Source organism: Primulina tabacum, chromosome 11 (assembly GCF_025594145.1).
Source record: "Primulina tabacum isolate GXHZ01 chromosome 11, ASM2559414v2, whole genome shotgun sequence".
Lineage (NCBI taxonomy): Eukaryota > Viridiplantae > Streptophyta > Magnoliopsida > Lamiales > Gesneriaceae > Primulina > Primulina tabacum.
In genome coordinates, this window is record NC_134560.1 from 2833542 (window position 1) to 2853776 (window position 20235).

The following is a 20235-nucleotide window of genomic DNA, read 5'->3' on the forward strand; positions in this document are numbered from 1 at the left end:
CGTACTTGTTTCCACCGCCAGATTCACATCTTTCTTCATTTTTCTCAAGTATGCATATGACCTGTTCGAAAAAAAATCGTTTGTTCTCGAGGTAAGCTATATCAAAATGCAAGTCGAAATAAATCGCGGCCGCCGTCGAACCAATTATAAAATGACAAGCGCTGATACCAATATATTTTCCCCTGCAAGATATATATTTGGTAATAGAACAGTTTCATTAAAAAAAATTTATTTTTACCTACTTCTGTACGTGTCCCTTCACCTACTATTAATATTTATAGTAGGTTTCGTGTTATTATTTAGGTATTGAAAATCTGAGACAAATCTATGCGCTGTACACAACAAAAAACACAAGTAATGAGAAGTTGATTGGGATGTGAACTTGAATCAGGCAACACCACAACAAGCTCGTATTAAGAATATAGAATGCGATACTTGCATATGTAGTAAAGCTAAATGAGTCGAGAGCAAGTTATCGATTTTTGGAAAATAGAAAAAGATTTATCTTCAAAATATATCCAAAATTTGACACTTTTGTCGCTGCAGTGTGTTTTAACAGTCAGCATTGCAAATCAGTGAGACTATATATGAAAAACTGTGTTCCCTTTACGATAAAAATTCATCAAAATAAAATGAAGAGTAGAGTTGCGCTCTGACAAAGAATATCTCAAGCTAAACTAAGCTCTCACCCACATTTCTGCAAGAAAATACAATCCTCTACGAATAGTTTACAAATCACAAATGCAGGAGATTACACCCCCGGCCCAAAATGTTTTGTGGTATGTGAATGTGTGATACGCCAGAAGATCTTACCATTTAATGTTTTGAGAATAACCCTTGAGTTAAAGAGGAAAAATCGCACTCTTTCCTGGCTTGGGAAGTTCCAGAAGAAACTGGGGGTGTGGTCTGGTTGCTTGCTCTAACAGGTGTACTGCCATTGGTAGATGCACCGAGTCCCACGGTATATGCGCTGTAACAAATTTGTATTAGTAAATGTTAATAACATGCAAGTGAGTTACCACTTAATAACCCACAAACTTCGAAAATTGCTAGAAAGAGTGTAAAACTATGTTCTCTTTTTGCTGGGATAGAAGGAAGCTGATAAAACGACCAACTACCTCAAACAGCAGCTAGCCTGTTCGAGTCCTATGGAATTGAGTGAGGGAAAATCAGTGAAATAAGAAAAGTGTTGATGTATTTACAGGTGTCCTTCTATTAACAACAAAAATGATGCTGCGTGAGATGAATGATAAACCTCCATGAAGTGGTCAAAATTTACAAGCGGCCCTGCATATACCAGAGGCTGTGTTGCTATGTAATGTCAAATAAAATAAGCAGCACATTTTTTTAATTTTATCGGTTTCTGCCTCTAATATAATATAAAATCAGACATCATCAAGGAATTAGATCATACTGGTACCCCCTGTAAATGATGACAGGTTATAGTAGTATATGAAGCCTATTATAATTAAAAATGGATATAATACTACTCTGTTCCAATTCTGATACAAGAGCAAATAGTTTTTGAACTGCTCCTCAGGTACCATTTTGCAGATGAGAAGTGTTTTCTACGTACCAATAATTTTTTTAAATTATCATGCATAGCAAAAGAGTTAGGGAACATGAGCAGCACTTTTATGACCACTTTTGGCCAAACAAGTCCCACATTGTTAACTCAGCCCATCAGACAGCATCCAATGAGAAAGAAACTAATTGAAAAATGTTAGACGGCAACGTTGCTCCAACAAAAACATGAAAAGGAATAGATGAGCACCGCAAAAATGAAGATTTTAATTTCATAATTATATTAATTGCTAAAACTAAATGATAAATCTTTGTACAAGAAAACAATGAAAACATGCCTTCTACAGTGAAAGCAAAAAAGAGCATTAAATGCTCATGAACTGGAGCCAATTCAGGTCCTTCAACACTTATTTTACCCACCAAACACTAGGATTACATCAAGTGTAAAATATCGCAGTACATTGATAGTGTATACCTGGATATTGAAGGAGTAAAAGAGTTGCCGACCGAATGAGTAGCTCCTGCATTCCCCATCTGTTTCGGGAGCAGAAAAAGCAGAATATGAATGTAAATTTTCATCATTCGATGACGAATACCATATACAACTCTAATCTACCTGCATCATCATTCCAGGCAAATGATAGCCAATGTTTGGCCAACTTTGGTTGGGCAAGTTGGTTCCATTCAATGCAGGTTGCAAACCAGCAGTAGCTTTTGGCATTCCACCAGAAGCATGGGCTGCAGCAGCCATTAGAAGAGACTGTTGTTGAGCTAGAACAGCAAGTTGTTGCTGGTGGACAGAAAACGGTGAAAGTATATTCGACTGCAAAATGGAAAAAAATCAACTTGAACAGTTTTCTTTTATACACCAGGGCAGGACCAAAGCACATTTATAGCGAAAGTCTAAAAATCTGCTAATTTGAATCATCCCATCCTTGCAGATATAATTATGCATGGACTTGTTCAATCTCGTATCAAGTAATAATAACGTTACTGTTTTGGGAATGGATAACAGTTAGCACAGAGCACATAAACGCGGGGGTAGGGGTCGGCTAATGAAATTCTCTAGCACAAAACATACCTGATCAAAAAGAGACATTATATCCGTTTTGGCATCTTTTTGAGGCTTCCCTGGCACTAAACCAGGAATGATTGATGGCGAACCCGTAAAAAGATCTTCAATTCCTGAAGGGGATTGGGTCTTGTTATCATCAAGTTTTGTTTGGCTAGTCTTTTCTGTTGTTGATGATGATGCAGCAGCTGTTGCAAGTTGCCAGATGTTACTTACAGAAGAAACATGTCTAGGCACCAAACTTTTAAGACTCTAAAATTGAGATTGAACTATGCTCCAAAAAATAAAATAAAATAAATTTGAGATTGAATTCTTGGTGCCTAAAATATTTTCTCGAAAAGAAACAAACAATAAGCTGACAGAGAACGAGAGCAATTCACACATACATTGAAATCCAGCCCACGTATTGTCATCCGCAGATACCATGGCAGAACTTTCAACGGAACCATCCAGTGAAAGCATATTGAAAAGATCAGTAGCATAATCAACTTTAGGGGGGGAAACAGTTTCTGCAACATGCTTTGTAGGTTCAGCTGGTTCCGTTTTCTGAATCACTTGTTCAGTCACATGAGATGGAGCAATCTGCATATAAAAATTTAGACAGATAAACAAGGGTCTAAAGTTTGCATTTTCATCCTTCGACTATAATATATTCTAAAGAGAGTAGCACTAGTTTTTCATAAATCAACTTCTGCACTCTTCATGGTTTAATAAATTACTCTATGCTTACAATGAATATCAGATTTCTTTCCCAGATTTGACAACAATTTGCATCTTCAATTGAAATAAAATGCATCTGATTAAATAAGTATCGGAAGGATAAGAATATGGCTACATGAAATAACTCAATTAATAGCATCATGTATATGCAAAAGGACAAGTGGTCAAACTTTTAAGAAGACACGGGTAAACTAAAAGGTCAAATAAGAATGAAACTCGAAATACTTGTTCTGGTCCTATAGGAGTTCTAGGAGCAGCAATATTTTCTTTCGTAACAGGTGCTGGAACATGTTTCCCCTTATCGGCTAAGAGCCCAGAATGGCTGAGATGCCCGTAGCCACTTCTTTCACTTGGTCTTTGCTGCTGTACAGAAGTTTTTTCTTCTATTCTCCTAGGCGGTGACTTTGGCTTCCCATCTTTGGATATCCATCTCTTTTCTTCATACCTTAATTTGAGAAAGGAAAATATTATTTAAAAACCAGTTCATAGAATCAGACGTGAAAAAAGTGTGTGAAAGATGTCCTTGAAAAGAAAGTGGCTCATACTTCGCTCGAATAAAATTTTCGATCCCAACTCTATCATAATTAGGCGGCAGCTCTGCTTCCCAGTAACTGTTAGCCTTCTCGTTTCCCATTGCTATGTTTACGAGAAAAAATATTTAGTTAATATGATGATGTTTTTTAAATATCAAATAAAAATAAACCTATAACATTCAGACTTCTGAAATTATTACATTGAATAAATGAAACCTGTTCAGGAAGCCATGTGTCAAGTGTAGCAGATCTCACCTACAAAGTAGACACAAATGCGTCATCAGTTGGTAGGGATGTAATCGAGTCGAGCCGAGCCGAACTCTTGAATGTTTGAGCTTGGTTCGTTTATAATCGAGCCGAGATCGAGCTTTATTTAACGAATATATGCATGGCTCACGAGCTTATTCAAGCCTTTATCGAGCCTAAACAAGCTTAATAAATATGAATTATACATTTAAATTTTCATTAAATTAATTAAAAAGTAAATTATATATAAAGAAAAATATATTATTCTTATTAAAATAAATAAATTTAATAGATTTTTCTACATATTTTATAAATAATATGCAAAATCAATAAATCAAATATCAAAACTATTATTTTTTCATCTAAAAGATTACTCATGAACTTACCAACGAACATGTTCACGAGCTAACTAGCCGAATACTGTAAAGCTTGAGTATGGTTTGTTTATCTTAACGAGCCTCATTAAACGAGCTCAAACGAGCTTTTATCGAATCGAGCTTCGAAAAGCTCACAAACGGTTTGGTTCGTTTACATCCCTATCAGTTGGCAAGAGACTCAATTCAAAACTTTTAAATATCAAGATGTTGTGTCCAATCTCAGATAACATCAATACAAGAGCTGAACTCTAAAACCGACAAACCTATTTCTACATCTGAACATATCTATAAGGAACAGCTTCCACTGTTAGCTACTCTAAAGACACCATAGAAATTATGTAAATGTTACCTTGGAGATGTGCACTCCAAGACTTCTGTGGATCCCAGAGCATTGCATGCATATGAAAACACCTAAGTTCACACTTGCCCATCGAGGACCTCTGGATTTCAGAAAACATAAGTATTACACTTGAACTTAATTCATGAAAAAAAATTATAACTATAGATTCCACCACAATGCATAATTTTAAAATCAGCATACCATTTTTATTTACTTTTAACGATGATACGAACACATATAATATATTAGAAATACGCACTTGGTTTTGCAATCAGCACATTCCCTATTCTCTGGCAATTTAAGAAGTCCTTCCAAAACCTGATAACACGGAGATCAATGTAAATACAAGGAATAGCGAGAACCTAGTGACACCGTCACAGAGCTAGAAATCCAAGTGCTTTGGGGGAAAAGTAATCCTCATCAAAATAAAATTATCAACAACATAGTAACATAAGGGCGGAGAGCAAAATAAATTTTGACAAGCCATATACAATTACAAAAGAATCTATTCTGATTTACAATTTAAAGAAACTACTCAAGCCTTTCACTTTATTTCAGCCCCATAGCCAACAGTCTTCTAAGTAAGCTCACGACAAACAGTAGGCCAGAGCCCGGGCATTAGCAGATATTTCTGGCATATAGATTAAATAACCACGTACACCTTCAAATAATAAAAGATCATCTAAATTTTCATTAAAACTTCATGACTTCAAATAAACTCTCATATCATCACTTAAACATTATGCAATCTCGATGATACGAAACTGGATCCTTTGTCACAGAACCATCACCAACACCAGTCACGGCCAAAAAATACCAGATCAAATCAGTCAACAATCTCAAAATAAAAAATAGGCCAGATTTTATAGCAACAACTTTCCGAAAACATGTAACATGCGATTACAGTAAAATAGGCCACGCACTAAGAAACGTAATCTTTCAATAATTAGGCTAGGGCAAATAACATCGAGAATAAAATAATCGAACGAGAAAACCGTAAATCAGAAAACAAAATCAGGACCTTTCGGTGCTTCACATTGAGCTCCTTGGAGACATTCGCTTTCTCATTCATGGCAATAATTACTGTGAAGCAAAAATTGGAAGAAATAGAACAGGAATTTGACGACTTCGATTCGATATTTTCCTCTCCCCTCTTCCTCCCACCAAGGACCGTCCGATTCAATTATCGGTGACAAGAAGTTGCTGGAGAAAGAGAGGAGAAACGGAGAATACCAACTAACTGGCTTTTCGTTTGTAAATCGCCCTCCGTTCACGATTTTGATGTTGCCTTATTTTTTTTCTTTTATTTTATTTTCTTTTTTTCAGTGCTTTAGGCGAAGTGCGTGTGAGGTGGAGTCGTTGAGGAAACATCATCCACTCTCACGTGTCACATATGTGGACGACCCCACACGGATGGAAATGCCCGCTTAAAAAAGTCTTCAATGATATCTTAATTTACTACTGGTAAAAAATAAATAAAAAAATATATATATATATATATTGTTTTTTAATAGAGTTGATTGATTTACGAGAATAGACATTTTTTTGAACAACGAATTTTAAATTAAATAAGGATAAATTTGACATTAATTGAATGTTCCATACAAGCATATGGTTAGATTTGAATATAAAATATAAAGTTTATAAGTTATGGAACTTTATATGAAATGCGATTGTGTTAGAGCCGTTTTTTTAATTCAAAGTTAATGCTTGAGTTATAATCATGTAATATTGTGTGTTTTTTTAAAATAAAGGTATTGTGAGAATAAATTTTTTGAAAAAAAAGAAAAAAATTGGGTCTTTTATTGTAAGGAAAGGATAATGAGCTTGTTTAGCCATCAGCAATTGAGAATGGATATTGAGAGCTGATTGGAAAATTACAGTATAGATAGATTGCGCCTCCCATTCCACGCCACATCATTTATATTTTGCCAAATGCACCACAAAAATAGTAACTGATAACTCTATCATTCTTTCTGACCTTGGTGAACTAAATGGTTCCACCACGCTGATAGGGACGGCAAAAGGACAAGATACTAGTGCATGAAAATCGTCTTCTGGCTCGTGTGGCAAAACGGACACCAGTCGGACACTACGAATATGTAAAGCTTTCAAAGTTGGCAAGCATGAAGAAAAGGTTCTCCGGATGAAATTTTGACATTCAATTTCCAAAACAAGCTTCGAATTGATGCCTTCTGGATTAGAATTCAACCATCGGACATTCATTAATATCTTGTAACCACTCAAAATAGTATAAGCTCTCGTCATCTCCTTCCCCCTACATCCGTGTTGGCTCAAAGGTATAGATAGTATAATTCGTTGATCTCTCGAAGAATAATTCCTTCACAAAATCCAAATCCCCCAACAACTGAAGCATTGAAACGAAACATACCTGATCTGACGCCGCCGAAGAATGCAAGCAGAGCCTCTTATGATTATGTCTCCGCGGCCTACACCAGGATCGATCAGGTCGTCCATACAAACGGTTTCCATGGCCTCACCCAACAGATGCCGGAAAATAAAACCATCTGCCTTTTCGCCTCCATAATTGCTAAACGTACTGCCGATTATGTTCTCCAGGAAGGCTACAAATTGATCCCTGGTAAGTGGTTCCATATTTCCTAACCTCACTCCATATGTAAATGTATGTTTCTATTTGCAGATGGAGTTGTAGTTCCTAAGATTATAACCAACACGCTCAATGACGTCAGAAAGGAGAATCTTAAAGCTGAAAAACTCCAGGCATCATCACAAGAGAAAGTTGTTACAACCTCAATCAAAGAAATGGTCTCTAACCAGGGATCTGTTTGTTAACTTGTGCGCAATGCATGTACAATGTGTCCTGGTTGGGCATCTGTATTAGTAATCTATAATTTTGTTTATTAAAGGCACGTTTTGGTCCCATTTTACTGTTGTACATAATGCATAAGCTGAAATGTTTGTAAGTCGTCAACTCTTACCAAGAAAAAGGCACAACTCATTGATACAAAAAATAGCTGGTGTAGTACGGCGAGTCCAATAAGATGGCATGGATTATTTAATATACAGTACATAAGAGCATATAATTGTGTATGGTTGTACACCATACAGTTTCTGGGTCATTGCAGATCATTCTTTCTTCTTGTCACTTGTTTTTGAAACCGATCCAGTGCGGTAAGGTTCAGCGGTGTAGGCATATTGCATCAGTAAAGAGAAGAAAACCATTTCCACTATAACTAAGATATTCTGAAGGGCTTCTTGGAGATGCTCCACATCGAGCCAGAAATGGTTCGATTTAACTATCCCCAATGCTACAAGAATATCAAGGAGGATTCCCTGAAAATGGTTAAAGAACCAGAATCTCATTGATCACGAATAATGATTTGATCATTAAGCTGGGGTTTAGCTAATTGATATGAGAATTTACCTGCCAGAAGCAGAAGAATACAATGCCTTTGACGCACAAAAACTTTGCAAGTGGCTTATGTGGTGCCAACTCTTTTGCAAAAACATGGTAAAACACGACAAGTGAATATAATGCCAATGAAACTGAAGTGTTCAAGATCATGGTGAACGTCCAGCTGAGCCAACTTGGATAAACTCCAAGAATTTGAAACGATATCATCAAGACTGAGCAAACAGGGCGAATCCACACAAATTGCCATGTCCAGTCCTTGAGAAGTTTCAAATTTTTGTGGTCCAGACGAACAGTGTGAGGCTGCAACATTCAAGATTGCTTATAATTTGTAAACATCATGACTACTCCTAATTGAGTAAGGGAAGATTCAATGGTGGTGAGGAGGATAATTTAGAAACATAATGTGGATAGAGGAGCTATACCTGGAAAAAAGTCATTGGAAACGAGTGATGAATTTCTCTTCCTTTAATTTCATCGGGTACTATGTTTTTGCTGATGGATATGTTCAGATAGGTATACATCAAACCCAAAAACTTTGCCATCACCTACAATTGACAAAGTAAAAAAGATAGAGTCAACCAGTTCCATACCTGATGTGCCATAAATTCTAGAGAATGCTCACCAAAGCTTCGTAGCATTCTTTAATAGAATCCAAGAAAGTGAAAAAGGTCGTGCTCCCACGTATGTCTAGCAAACCAACGTACGAGTCAATGGCATATAATGGAGCCATGAGGACGATAATTACAATGGCTGTTTGTTCCTTTGGCTTCTTCCAAGACATGTAATGTTGGGAGACTAGTTGTATTGAGAAGTGAAGGGAAAGCATGACACATACGGTTGTTCCCATCAGTGTAAATTGCCCACGGTCCATCTCGGAAATATCTAGTGTTTGCTGGAAGAAAAACAAAGAAATAAGAGGGCTCACAAACACAAACATATGTTTGATCCATAAAACAAACTACATGTGGGAATATCCCACAAAATGTACAAGTACAGATGAAATGAACAGTAATGAAGCTAATATGATCTCATAAACCTAACAGTTCACAGGAAAATTTGGGGACTCCTGAACTTTTATTCTTCTCTATCATTTACTCTCAGCTCTTCCAGACCCCCACATCTCAATTGATTTCACATTATTCCAAAAAAAATGAAAAGAGAGAAAAAAATATTCCATTTTCGAAAACCTGTAAATGCAAGCTAGCCATTCAAATAAAATCATGATCATGCAAAAGGCAGGAAGCACGTAAATCTGACTAATCTACTTAGTAAAAAGCTTAAAAAATATGTTAAATCTTTTTCATCGTTCTTAGTTGCTTTGTATTTTACAAGTACAATGTGAAGTGGTAGACACAAAAGCTCGTCAATTCCCTATAATCAATGGTCAGCATAAACATACTTCCGCAACCTTAAACGCAAACTATGTCATCTTGGCCTATTCTTTGAATGCAGATCATACCCTCCATACCTTTCTTATCTTTATAATAAAGGGTTTAATCCACTTCCTCTGCAAAGACCAATGCACCAACTGCGGTCGGTTCTTGGGGCAACGAAGGCGTGCACTTAATTTATTATGAACACGATGAGTTGATATTTTTTTAAAAAAAATTTTAAAAAAAAATTATCGAATCACATAATGAAATATTTTATGGGATTAAATATCATATAAGTATTACATCAAGGAGACATCAAAATTAAACCAAATTTGATTGCCATGTGCATTTGAGCTTTGGTTAGTAGTGTTTTGGGTTGGCGTAACTCAACATCATTACATAACAAAAGAGACCAAAGTTGTTGGTTAACATATAGTCATAGATTTCCGGAGGGAATCAAGATCTAGCATTATTGAAATTGAAAAACTAAATTATCTAGATATGTTGGGATCAGGAGCACACAGCTGGGGTGAGAGACGGTGAAATTTTAAATTATGTGATTTGTCCTGTCATTACACGGAACGAACAAGTACATAATTTCACTGGATGTGGTTGTCAAATTTGCTGAAATTAAACGAAGCATAACAGTGATTATCATCTGCAAAAGGTATCGAACAAACTAAAACCGAAACTACTTCTTCTTCCCATTAATCCCTTCATCTCATGAAAAAATACACACCTCTCCAGCAGCCCAGCCCAGCCCAGATTCAACTTCTTAACAGCAAACAACACAAGAGGCACAAGCAGTTCAAAGAAATAATTTTCAGATCATCGAAGAAAGAAAAAGGGAACACTTACAGATTTGTGATGCTGGATCGGAGATGCGAACGGAGCAAAGCAAGAACAATAAAAAGCTGAGAACTTTATCAAGATTTGACTCAAATTTATGAATGAATATAATTAATAATTTCTTTAAAATCGTCACCTACACTTACTTTGAATTATTATATTTTATTTTATTTTTGTTTGGAGACATTCTTAAGAAATAGTAAATATCATTATCTGGCATGCGAACGTGTGTAATGCGTGGCCTCGGATCTTGATGCCTTTCAATTGACTACTATATTCTCGTGTGTAAAATTTTTAGTTAAATCCATTTTTGTAATTTTTTTTTTTGGTTAATGTTTATGAAAAAAGTAATATTTTCATGGTTAAGAGCGGAAGGCCGAAACAATGGCTTGCGAAAGTTATGTATTTCCCAAGGGGAATTAAAAGAAAAGACCAAGAAGTCCTAATATCAGATGCTAGCAAGGCCATTTTATATTATGATCAAGAGAAACAGAGGTAACATCAGAAAAGATCCATGGCCAGTCATAGATTGTGAGTAAAAGTAAAGAAGGCTGTAAACTATATCAATTTTATCGAAATATAAGGGTACAATTCATCGTGGCTATGCAAATACAACCTGATGATGCATGCATTTGCCCCATCAATCGTATATAGATACATACATTAAATAGTAATATTTAAACACTGAGGAAAATTCTCCAGTAGAAAGAATAACAGTTTGCTTTCGCCTGCTTGGGAGCTATCCATTGTTCCATAGTGATGAGTCCCAATGTTAAGTCCTCTTAGATCATCCAATCAATAATATTAAAAAACCACATAATCCATGTGTTTCATCGGCCACGGGGATTTACAAGCTGAGAGAAAACAGCACTTGTTGCCGTTTTTCTGCATCATCATCTGTACCAGAATTATTCATACTCATGCTGTTGTCGAATGGCTCAATATGGGTCGACGGAATTGAAGGGATATGATTCGTACTGTTGTCATCTGGCTCCATGAGTGTCAATGAGGTCTCATCCAGCCGAAGAGCATATTCCAAGTTCCACAAAACATCTCCCATGGAAGGCCTATCAACACCATGCTCGGCCAGACAATTCTTCGCTGTCTCTCCGAATTTCTTCAGAGAAGAAAGATTAACTTTCCCCACAAGATTTTTATCCATAATTTGATCCAACATGCCCTTCTTTTGCCATGTCATCACCCACTCTGCGATATTCACTTGATCTCTAGGAAGCACAGGATTCAAAGCCGGTCTTGCGCAAAGAACCTCCATAAGAACTACCCCGAAAGAGTAGACGTCAGATTTCTCAGTGAGCTGTTGACGTCTGAAGTATTCAGGATCCAGATAGCCAAAGCTACCTTTGACAGCAGTACTCACATGAGTTTGATCAAGAGCTGGTCCTGTTATAGACAGACCAAAATCAGCTACCTTTGCAACCAAATTTTCATCTAAGAGTATATTGGTTGTTTTTACATCACGGTGAATGATACTTTGATTTGCTCCCGTATGAAGATAATGAAGCCCCCTCGCTGCACCAATACATATCTCAAGCCGTTGTTTCCAGGAAAGAGGTGGGAGATCCGTGCCGTAAAGGTGGCTTCGAAGTGGTCCATTTGCCATGTATTCATAGACCAGAATCATCTCTGACCTTTCATCACAGTAGCCAATAAGAGACACAAGGTGACGGTGGCGAAGCTTAGCCAACATTTCAATCTCAGTTCGAAATTCTGCAAGGCCTTGCTCCGATCTAGTATTCCCCCTTTTGACAGCTACTTAAGTTCCTTCTTCTAATGTTCCTTTATACACCCTACCGAAGCCACCAACACCAAGAAGCAAGCTTTCGTTGAATTTATCAGTTGAATCTGTTATTTCTTGGAAAGCGAATATCCGGCCAAGGTTGGAAGAAACTAATGAGATGCAACTTGCTGTACCACTCCTCTGTGAGAAGGTAGACATTTTTGTTACGGTTAATGAGTTTTCAATTAAGGGAAGTGTAGGCCATGGGTTCCCTAGTTTGGCCGCCTTTGACCTGCTTGCCACTAAGCAGAAGTAACATAATCCAAGAGATGCCAATGCAGCAACAGCACCAACCACAGAAACTATTATTATCCCCATTTTGCTATTTTTGGGAGGCAATACATGAAGAGTTTCAACGGAAGAAAGTCCACTTAAGCTTCTAGCCTCATTGCTAATCTTCAAAATTTCAAGACCATTCATGATGGCGTTTGTGACATCAGCAGTTGTATCGGGTCCAACACTGACAGTAAGTGTGTTTGAATCAGCTGAGGTGTTGGTGACAAAATCTCTGTAATAAGGCACTTCCAAGTTTCCCGCTTGGCTAGATAGGTCCAGACTCCTGAAAGCTATATCAGTGTTGATATACAGGTTGAATATGATACTGTTTAAATATTTGCTCACAATATCACAGAAATGAACCCTGATGAAATACGAGAAATTCGGATCAACTAGAAATACCCAGGTGATATTGAAGTTCACATTGACCACATTTGCATCCCCCATGGTTTCAGCAGTAGCATAAACAAAATTTGGAGCAATTTCAGGCCCAACAGAAGCACTATACTTTATATTTGAAGGGTTGACAGAAACATTCACAGCAGAGCTGTTTACATGGAGATACTTCATATCATTCTCCCAAGTTCTTCCCAAAGTGTCATTCTGAGCAGTGATCAGAGGACCACCCATATTCAAGCGATACAAGGTTTCGAGAGCGAGCTCCGAAAGGCCATTAAAAGGACCAGAGGGCGATATAGCAACTGCCTGATCAGGGATCAAGTGGTCAGGTATGGATACAACTTCAATGGCATTGACAAAAGCCACAGAATTTTTCGAAGGAACGAAAGTAATTGCCAAGCTATTCGAAGTGACATTGATTGCGTACTCTTTGAAGAGGTAAGAACCATTATAATTTTGAAATTTGAACTTGTGCAAGAGCACAAAATCCTCAGTGACAACAGTGATAGAAGCAGAAGTCAAATTCTGGCCCGGAAGTGAATAAAAATGAAGGCGAATCCAATGCCGGCCCTCTTGTTTGATGTCGAATCTATAGGATGTGGTGCCTGGAAAAAATTCTGGCAGACTGATAGATAGGAAAAGGAGCAGTATAGTTCGAGGTGGCAGCAATTGAATTTTCTTGGCTTTGCAAATAAACCCATGATTGAACTGAATCAGGGATATAGGTCTGGCCAAGGAATGTCACATTTTGTGAAGATCCACAGGCAATCAAGTAGTTATCAGCAGGAGAGAATGCGGCGAATGACTTACTACTATAGAAGATTCCAATCGCAAATACAGCTACAATTACATATACCCAATTCAACATTTTCATAGCTGATAAAACCCAGACAACAAACCTCAACTTCAAATTGGTTTTAAAATTAGGAAGGTGACACTAGTTTGATTCATCCTTGTAGAACAAATCCCAAGCTACATTTCGCATTAATTTCCAGATCTATTCAAACCAGAGCTAACCCAAAAACTACTTAAAATGGCAAACGACCACAGAAACAAGAAGAATCGCCCAAAAAAAAGTAATCTTGGAGTCAAAAAAGACGCGGGGTATGATAAACTGTAGTAGTTCAAACACATAAAAAAAAGACAAAGATCAATGCTTTTTCAACACCATTACCTCACTCATTTGAGCTCGAGAACTTCCACTGATTATATACCATAAAATATAGAGATGTATTAGGACCCCGTATTAAAACTCCTACTTACGACCCTGAATTTTAAATAGCAGAAGTTCCAAGCTCAAACGACAACAGCTCTTTCCGGGCTGTTGATTTGGTTGTCAATTTACACGGTAGGATATACAAGATGGACCATTAATCCTTCAAATAGCAATCATCAAACAGCTGTTGTCAACAGATAATGTGGGTCTTCACCGGGTTAATCTCAGTTTATCAGAAAAGGGGGGATATTTCAAGCAATTTGGATACATCTCATATTGCTTTCCAGATATAATCATACAATTGGAGATGAAATTAGAGTACAAAGTGTTCCTTTCAATATTTGCGCAATCAATTTCCATTAAATCTCTAATATGATTTTATATTTTTCAAGAATATGCAAGTTTGATTTATAGTGCGATACGTGGAGTGCATTTTATGTAATTATATTAAAATTAGTAAATATTAGCGTTTGAATAATTATTAAAACTATTGTTATAATATAATAAATATATTTAAATTTTAAATATTATTATATCAAAAATGTTTATGTCATTTGAGATAAAATTTAAACAAGAATAATAATTTTTTGCGGGTAAATTGAATTTTTTTTATATTGACTAAATCAATTTGTTAGTAATAAAAAAATATCTAAAAAATCATATATTATTTTGTTTATCAAAATTTAAAATAATATATAAATATTTTTCAAAACTCAAAATTTTCATTTATTAGATGAATAAATTTTGATAAAAATATTTAATTACTTTTTAGAACATGTTAAAAAATATTTACATTGAAGTTCTAGTTAAGACACATAATAATATCAATTTACAGACAATCAATATATCAAAATACATTATGACGCTCTTTTATAAAATTCGAAAAACGTAATATTATATATATATATATATATATAATTTATTTTATTTAATATTATAGAGAATATTAAGAACTAGATATATAAAAGTAATACAAAATTCAAAATCATAACCAAGATTAAATAATATAATATAACAAATATATATACTTAAATATAGTTTATATTTTTCGGAGACATCAAATCTAAATCTGAATTTTCCCGCACATAGTTCAATTCAAAATATGATAGGTGTCGACTGAGTAGTCCAACAAAAACAAACCAACAAACGTTGGTGTCCTTGAAACATCGTATTAAATTTCCCCATTAAATGTTTATAAATGATTATTCCCAAAACAAAATATTAAAATATCCTTTAAATGTCTTGAGACCATGAAAAAATATATAAAACAAAATATTAAAATCGCGTTTTAATAAAGTTTCAATGACATTTAAATGTTGCTTGGCGACTTTGGAATCGCTTTCCATCTAATAGATAAACAAAATATCAAAATCGCATCCAAAGACACCTCACCATTTCATTTTTTTAAAACTTTTTTTATTGTAATCATTATAATAATGATAATATTTATTTTACTCATTTTTAATCTCACAACATTCTCTACATGACTACATTTTGTTTATTAATATTATATATTTTACTTTATTATTTTTATAATAATCAGTGTTGTTTCTTGATAATCAATATTTTCACTGTTCGTTAAACAGATTAATATACAATGAGTTGTGGTTCGATAGAAAAACTTTGCTAGGAGAATTGATCCAGGAAAAATATTTGTATAGAATATTCTATCAACAGTTTTGAGATCAAATAGAGAAATAGTTTTAAATGTGACATCTAGTGGTATCGTATATTTTTTGTCTTGTGGAAGAACTGCTCGTTTCGCCCTGCAATTTCATGTAATCCTAATGAAAAATCAACATTCAATATCAAACAAAGAAGTATTTTGTTTGTGCTTATTGTGAAATCCAAACTTATCGTATAGGGATGAAACTCCAATAATGCACGAGTTTTGTTTTGAATCACTGGACAAAATCAAACGTGATATAATGAGATTCGCAATCTTTCAAGTTTTCACCTCTCTTTAGACGCAAAAAAAAACTGTTGTAGCCGGTGGTGATTTTAAGGAATCTAAAATATATGATACTGGAATCCAATATTAATTTTAAGGAATCCAAAATTATTACTTGGACCCGTTCCACAAGTAGTTTGGGTAATATTTATCATCATGTTTAATAGTATTGCTACTCTAAGTCGTTCATGGGCGGGAATTGATGTTCGACGGGAAGATCAATTATTCCAACATACTTAAACTCTATACGAAAATTTAATATACTCGATTGTCGAGATATATTAAATCGAAAAATAAAAGCCTACTCGAAAACATTTTTTTTAAAAAAAGGAAGAAAACAAAAGTACTGCGTGCTTTGCTAATGATCTTTAATAATTAGTGCTTACAGTTTGAAAGAGAGAACTACTTCATTCTCACCACTAATTTAATATAGAGTAAATTGATAAAATAAAATAAAAATATTATTAATAATTATTTGGAATACCCTGATCGATTAATTTTTTATTTTTTTAAAAATATCCCACTTTTATATATACGAAATTTCCGTCCTTGCTATCTGCCACATCTCACCCCCTTTTTTGACAAAGAACCATTAATTAGGGAGAGTGATGGGTCGATAGTCGATACTGATTTAGCAAAGTCACTGTAGATTTTAAAAGATGAAATTTATGCTCTATAAAAATTAATTAAATTTAAAGAGGATGACAAATTTCTATAACCAAATTAAAGTGATCTTTTTTCCATTTTGGGATCCATCCTGGCAGGAACCAGCTTTTATGTCAATATATTTATATAACTGACCTAAAATTATTTTTTGTTGTATCCGACCAAATTAATCTTTTGTAAACTATCTTCAACTAATTTAATTAAATGGTTAATTATGTTAATTATGTGACTGTCAAAGAAAAACCCGTAGATGATTCAAACATATATAATATACGTGCTTCATTTCCCAGTAATTTAAATGATAACTCATGGAATTTTAATGGATCAACACAATTAAACCTTAATATGCACTACATTGCCGATGATATATATGTAGCACTTGCGCTCCTAAGTTTAGGAAAAAATTCGAGTTTGAAACTCAATTATAACGATATCCTGTCCCGACTCGAAAGGAACAAAAAATCAATCGCACATGAATGAAGTTCCTAGTATATTCAAACTTGTACAAATCAAAGATAGGGGACAGATGGCTAAAAGGATGCTTATGTTCTAACTAATTTTCAAGCCAATAAATAATAATCTCACACGTATATGTTTCTATTCGGATTCTGTAAATTTATTTATTTTTGTAATAAACATTGAAATATCAACTTATCTTAAAACTTGGTTTAAAAATTATATATATGTACAAATTTTCTGTTACACAGTCAATTTCAATAATTTAAATTTCATTTATGTCCGGCACTGAAATACACAAAATTAATTAAATTTTAAACACATGAACAAATTAATACTCAACATAACATAACATATATAAAATAGGTTTTCACTTACTTTGAAAGGGTGAAATGCAAAAATAAATAAACAACTCATTTTTAGAGTGGACAACTTTTGGTTTACCTATTCTATCCGGCAGTCAATGAATTTTTGCACTAAAGAATGAAAGTTACAGTAAATTTTTGGCAGATATACATATTGGTCGGCACTGGTTTGGAACGAGTATTTAAAAAGAGTACTGTGAATATATGGTAAAACTTGTCCCTGTAAATTCTTTAAATAAAAATATAAAATTATTCAAAATGTTTCTGACTACATCTGTCCAACAACCGATCTTTCTTCGTTTGATTAATTCGTGTATTGATGTAAAAGGATCATCTGAATACAAAAAAGACGACATATTCGTGCACCGTACGGATGATCAAGCCTCACCGATAGGATTTGAGAATGGAGCCGCAGAAACAACATACGATGGCTTTCCAAGATTTCCAATAAAATGGTATGTAACAAAACCTCGTCGAGGTTTGCATGTCGGCCACCAAGGCGCCGTGTCGGCACCGCGAACACATCCCCGCCACCGGCTTGCTCCGCCGTATGACCCTCTTCTGGTCCACCAGAAAACAGAAACAAACCATCAAACGCCTGGCCGGAAGCACCAACCGGGTTATGTATATAAAAAAAGCAGCACAGAAATTGAAATCCTGTTTCGTTGTGAACTATAATAACATAATGTTCAGGGCTTTGGGTTTACATGTGTGCTTTTCGTAGAAGTCTAGGAATCTGGGTTACGGGGGGATGAGTCTGATATGTATAGATAGATAATGGCAGTTGGCAGTTGGAAGGGAATTTAAATCAAAAGAGTTCTTTGTTTTTCGACTATTTCAATTTCTGTAGGTTTCATAAAAAAGAATAAGCTAAGTAACCTTCTCACTGGTGTGTGTGTGTGTGTGTCTATTTCTCTCATCATTAATTACTTCCAAGATTGTTAAATAAAAGGTAAAATAAAAAAAATTATTTGTAAAATTTATTATTTCAATAATTTTTAATCGAAAAGCTTATAAAAATGGGGCCGAGTGAGTCATTAAATGATATTAACATGGACCATATTACACAAATATAATTGAATACGATGAAAAAAAAATAAATATTGTAGTTGTTGATTAATGTTGACAAAATTTGTGATTGCTGTATATTTAGGTAAGATCTTCATTAACTCAAAGTGACGAGTAAAATTAGGATTTGGCACATTAGAGGCAAATGACATCGCCGATTATCACATTAAAAATCTCGCTATACCGAAATATTAACGAGACATATGATGCAAAAAATGTTGGTAACTACATCAAATTAAAATCATGTCATTCAACGTAACACGCATATATGTAGGTCTTTTGTGAGACGATCTCACATATATTTATCCATGAGACGATCAACTTTGTCTATATTTACAATAATAAGTAATACTTTTGGTATAAAAAATAATATATTTTCATAAGTGACCCAAATAGGAGATTTGTATCACAAAAGTCTATGTGTGTGTAATCAAATTATCATATTATGATTTTGAGTCATATTTCGAGCATTTGCTCATGATTTTTTTCGGATTTAAGATGGAACATTTTGGATAAAACTAAAATATAAATATCTTAAATTTCATTTATACTACTTATCCAAGCATATCCGATTAATTTGAAAATTATATCTAGATAACACAAGCTTCATTCAAATTCGTGATTATACAACTATTGTGTTGTAGCAACCATTTAATTTTTTTTTTTGGAAAAATATATAACTTAATCAAAGTTGCTGTGGGGACCCGGACGCTAATTCATTCCTTAATCGTCTTTAGGAATAATTCAAACAATTATAATAAAAAGGGTCTAAATTTTTTTTTAAAATACAAAGCAGAAAAGTAATGTAATTCAATTCAAATTACATATTAAACATAAATATACAAATCTTGTATTATCTAAGAATTCAACTAGGTTCAACTATATTTCAATGCTGAATCCTACGTTGCTTCGAAGCCCGGATCTCCACGCTATCTAGTCCAGCCTCTTTCTTTTCTTGACCCCGATCCTATCCCACCTGTTGTCATGCACACATACAAACAAGACAACAGCCGGATAACTCCGGTGAGAATTACATTCTCAGTATAAATCATGTATACATGCAATCATAAAACAATATAAAAGCATATAACAGATATGTCTAACATTTATTCAAATCAGAATATAAATCCATATCAAGAATAAATCCTATTCTAAACATGTACCATCATCAGGAACATAAATCAATATGTACCATATTCAGGAACATAATCAACATGAAGCAATATAACTGTCAATTAGACTCATGACGTCACATTTAAGACTAGACTCAATCCTAGTCTAGGGATCCCGGTTTCCAGAAGTTAGCATTCCCATATCGACCAACAGTAATAGAAAAGACTTCAGTTCTATTCACGTCGATAGGGTATCGATCACCAGTAATAGAAGAAATGTCAATTCTATCCACATCGATATGGTATCGATCACCAGTAATAGAAGAAGCTCGTATTCTATCCACATCGGTATAGTATCGATCACCAGTAATAGAAAGAACTCCGATTCTATCCACATCGATATAATATCGATCACCAGTAATAGAAGAAGTTATGATTCTATCCACATCGATACGGTACCGATCACCAGTAATAGAAGAAGCTCCGATTTTATCCAC

At 34.7% G+C, this 20235-nt stretch overlaps 3 protein-coding genes and 1 pseudogene across 4 annotated transcripts; all 4 read right to left on the reverse strand.

Moving 5' to 3' along the window:
• Positions 1-588: 588 nt before the first annotated feature.
• Positions 589-6143, reverse strand: LOC142518055 (ADP-ribosylation factor GTPase-activating protein AGD5-like). Its single transcript, XM_075620668.1, has 11 exons — positions 5834-6143; positions 5072-5130; positions 4822-4912; positions 4050-4104; positions 3862-3952; positions 3542-3761; positions 2983-3178; positions 2606-2784; positions 2141-2347; positions 2000-2058; positions 589-970 (listed from the first exon to the last, which is right to left on the reverse strand). The coding sequence occupies exons 1-11, from the start codon at positions 5882-5884 to the stop codon at positions 817-819; spliced, it is 1362 nt and encodes a 453-aa protein (XP_075476783.1). The 5' UTR covers positions 5885-6143; the 3' UTR covers positions 589-816.
• A 1605-nt stretch (positions 6144-7748) lies between these two features.
• On the reverse strand, positions 7749-10601 carry LOC142519929 (uncharacterized). 2 transcript variants are annotated; one of them, XM_075622950.1, is made up of 6 exons: positions 10441-10580; positions 9678-9771; positions 8832-9101; positions 8632-8754; positions 8219-8509; positions 7749-8127 (listed from the first exon to the last, which is right to left on the reverse strand). In XM_075622950.1, exons 3-6 carry the CDS (start codon positions 9078-9080, stop codon positions 7921-7923), a joined length of 870 nt encoding a protein of 289 aa, XP_075479065.1. In that variant the 5' UTR covers positions 9081-9101; positions 9678-9771; positions 10441-10580; the 3' UTR covers positions 7749-7920. The 2 variants fall into 2 exon arrangements, with proteins under 2 accessions (XP_075479065.1, XP_075479064.1); XM_075622949.1 differs by lacking the exon at positions 9678-9771 and having other exon boundaries at positions 10441-10601.
• A 372-nt stretch (positions 10602-10973) lies between these two features.
• On the reverse strand, positions 10974-14364 carry LOC142519927 (receptor-like protein kinase THESEUS 1; annotated as a pseudogene).
• A 3209-nt stretch (positions 14365-17573) lies between these two features.
• Positions 17574-18388, reverse strand: LOC142519930 (uncharacterized). The gene has a single exon (XM_075622951.1). It carries the CDS (start codon positions 18147-18149, stop codon positions 17943-17945), a length of 207 nt encoding a protein of 68 aa, XP_075479066.1. The 5' UTR covers positions 18150-18388; the 3' UTR covers positions 17574-17942.
• Between the last annotated feature and the right edge of the window lie 1847 nt (positions 18389-20235).

What these genes read in the sequence shown, in the direction of transcription:
- LOC142519930 (XM_075622951.1), bottom strand. Translation starts at nt 18,149, where the DNA reads ATGGTTTGTTTCTGTTTTCTGGTGGACCAGAAGAGGGTCATACGGCGG.
- LOC142518055 (XM_075620668.1), bottom strand. Translation starts at nt 5,884, where the DNA reads ATGAATGAGAAAGCGAATGTCTCCAAGGAGCTCAATGTGAAGCACCGA. An exon ending in TGTGCTGATTGCAAAACCAA is followed by an intron (nt 4,913 to 5,071) that starts GTGCGTATTTCT and finishes TCTGAAATCCAG; the next exon opens with AGGTCCTCGATGGGCAAGTG. An exon ending in ACAGGTTTCATTTATTCAAT is followed by an intron (nt 3,953 to 4,049) that starts GTAATAATTTCA and finishes TCGTAAACATAG; the next exon opens with CAATGGGAAACGAGAAGGCT.
- LOC142519929 (XM_075622949.1), bottom strand. Translation starts at nt 9,080, where the DNA reads ATGGACCGTGGGCAATTTACACTGATGGGAACAACCGTATGTGTCATG. An exon ending in AAGAATGCTACGAAGCTTTG is followed by an intron (nt 8,755 to 8,831) that starts GTGAGCATTCTC and finishes TGTCAATTGTAG; the next exon opens with GTGATGGCAAAGTTTTTGGG. An exon ending in TATTCTTCTGCTTCTGGCAG is followed by an intron (nt 8,128 to 8,218) that starts GTAAATTCTCAT and finishes AACCATTTTCAG; the next exon opens with GGAATCCTCCTTGATATTCT.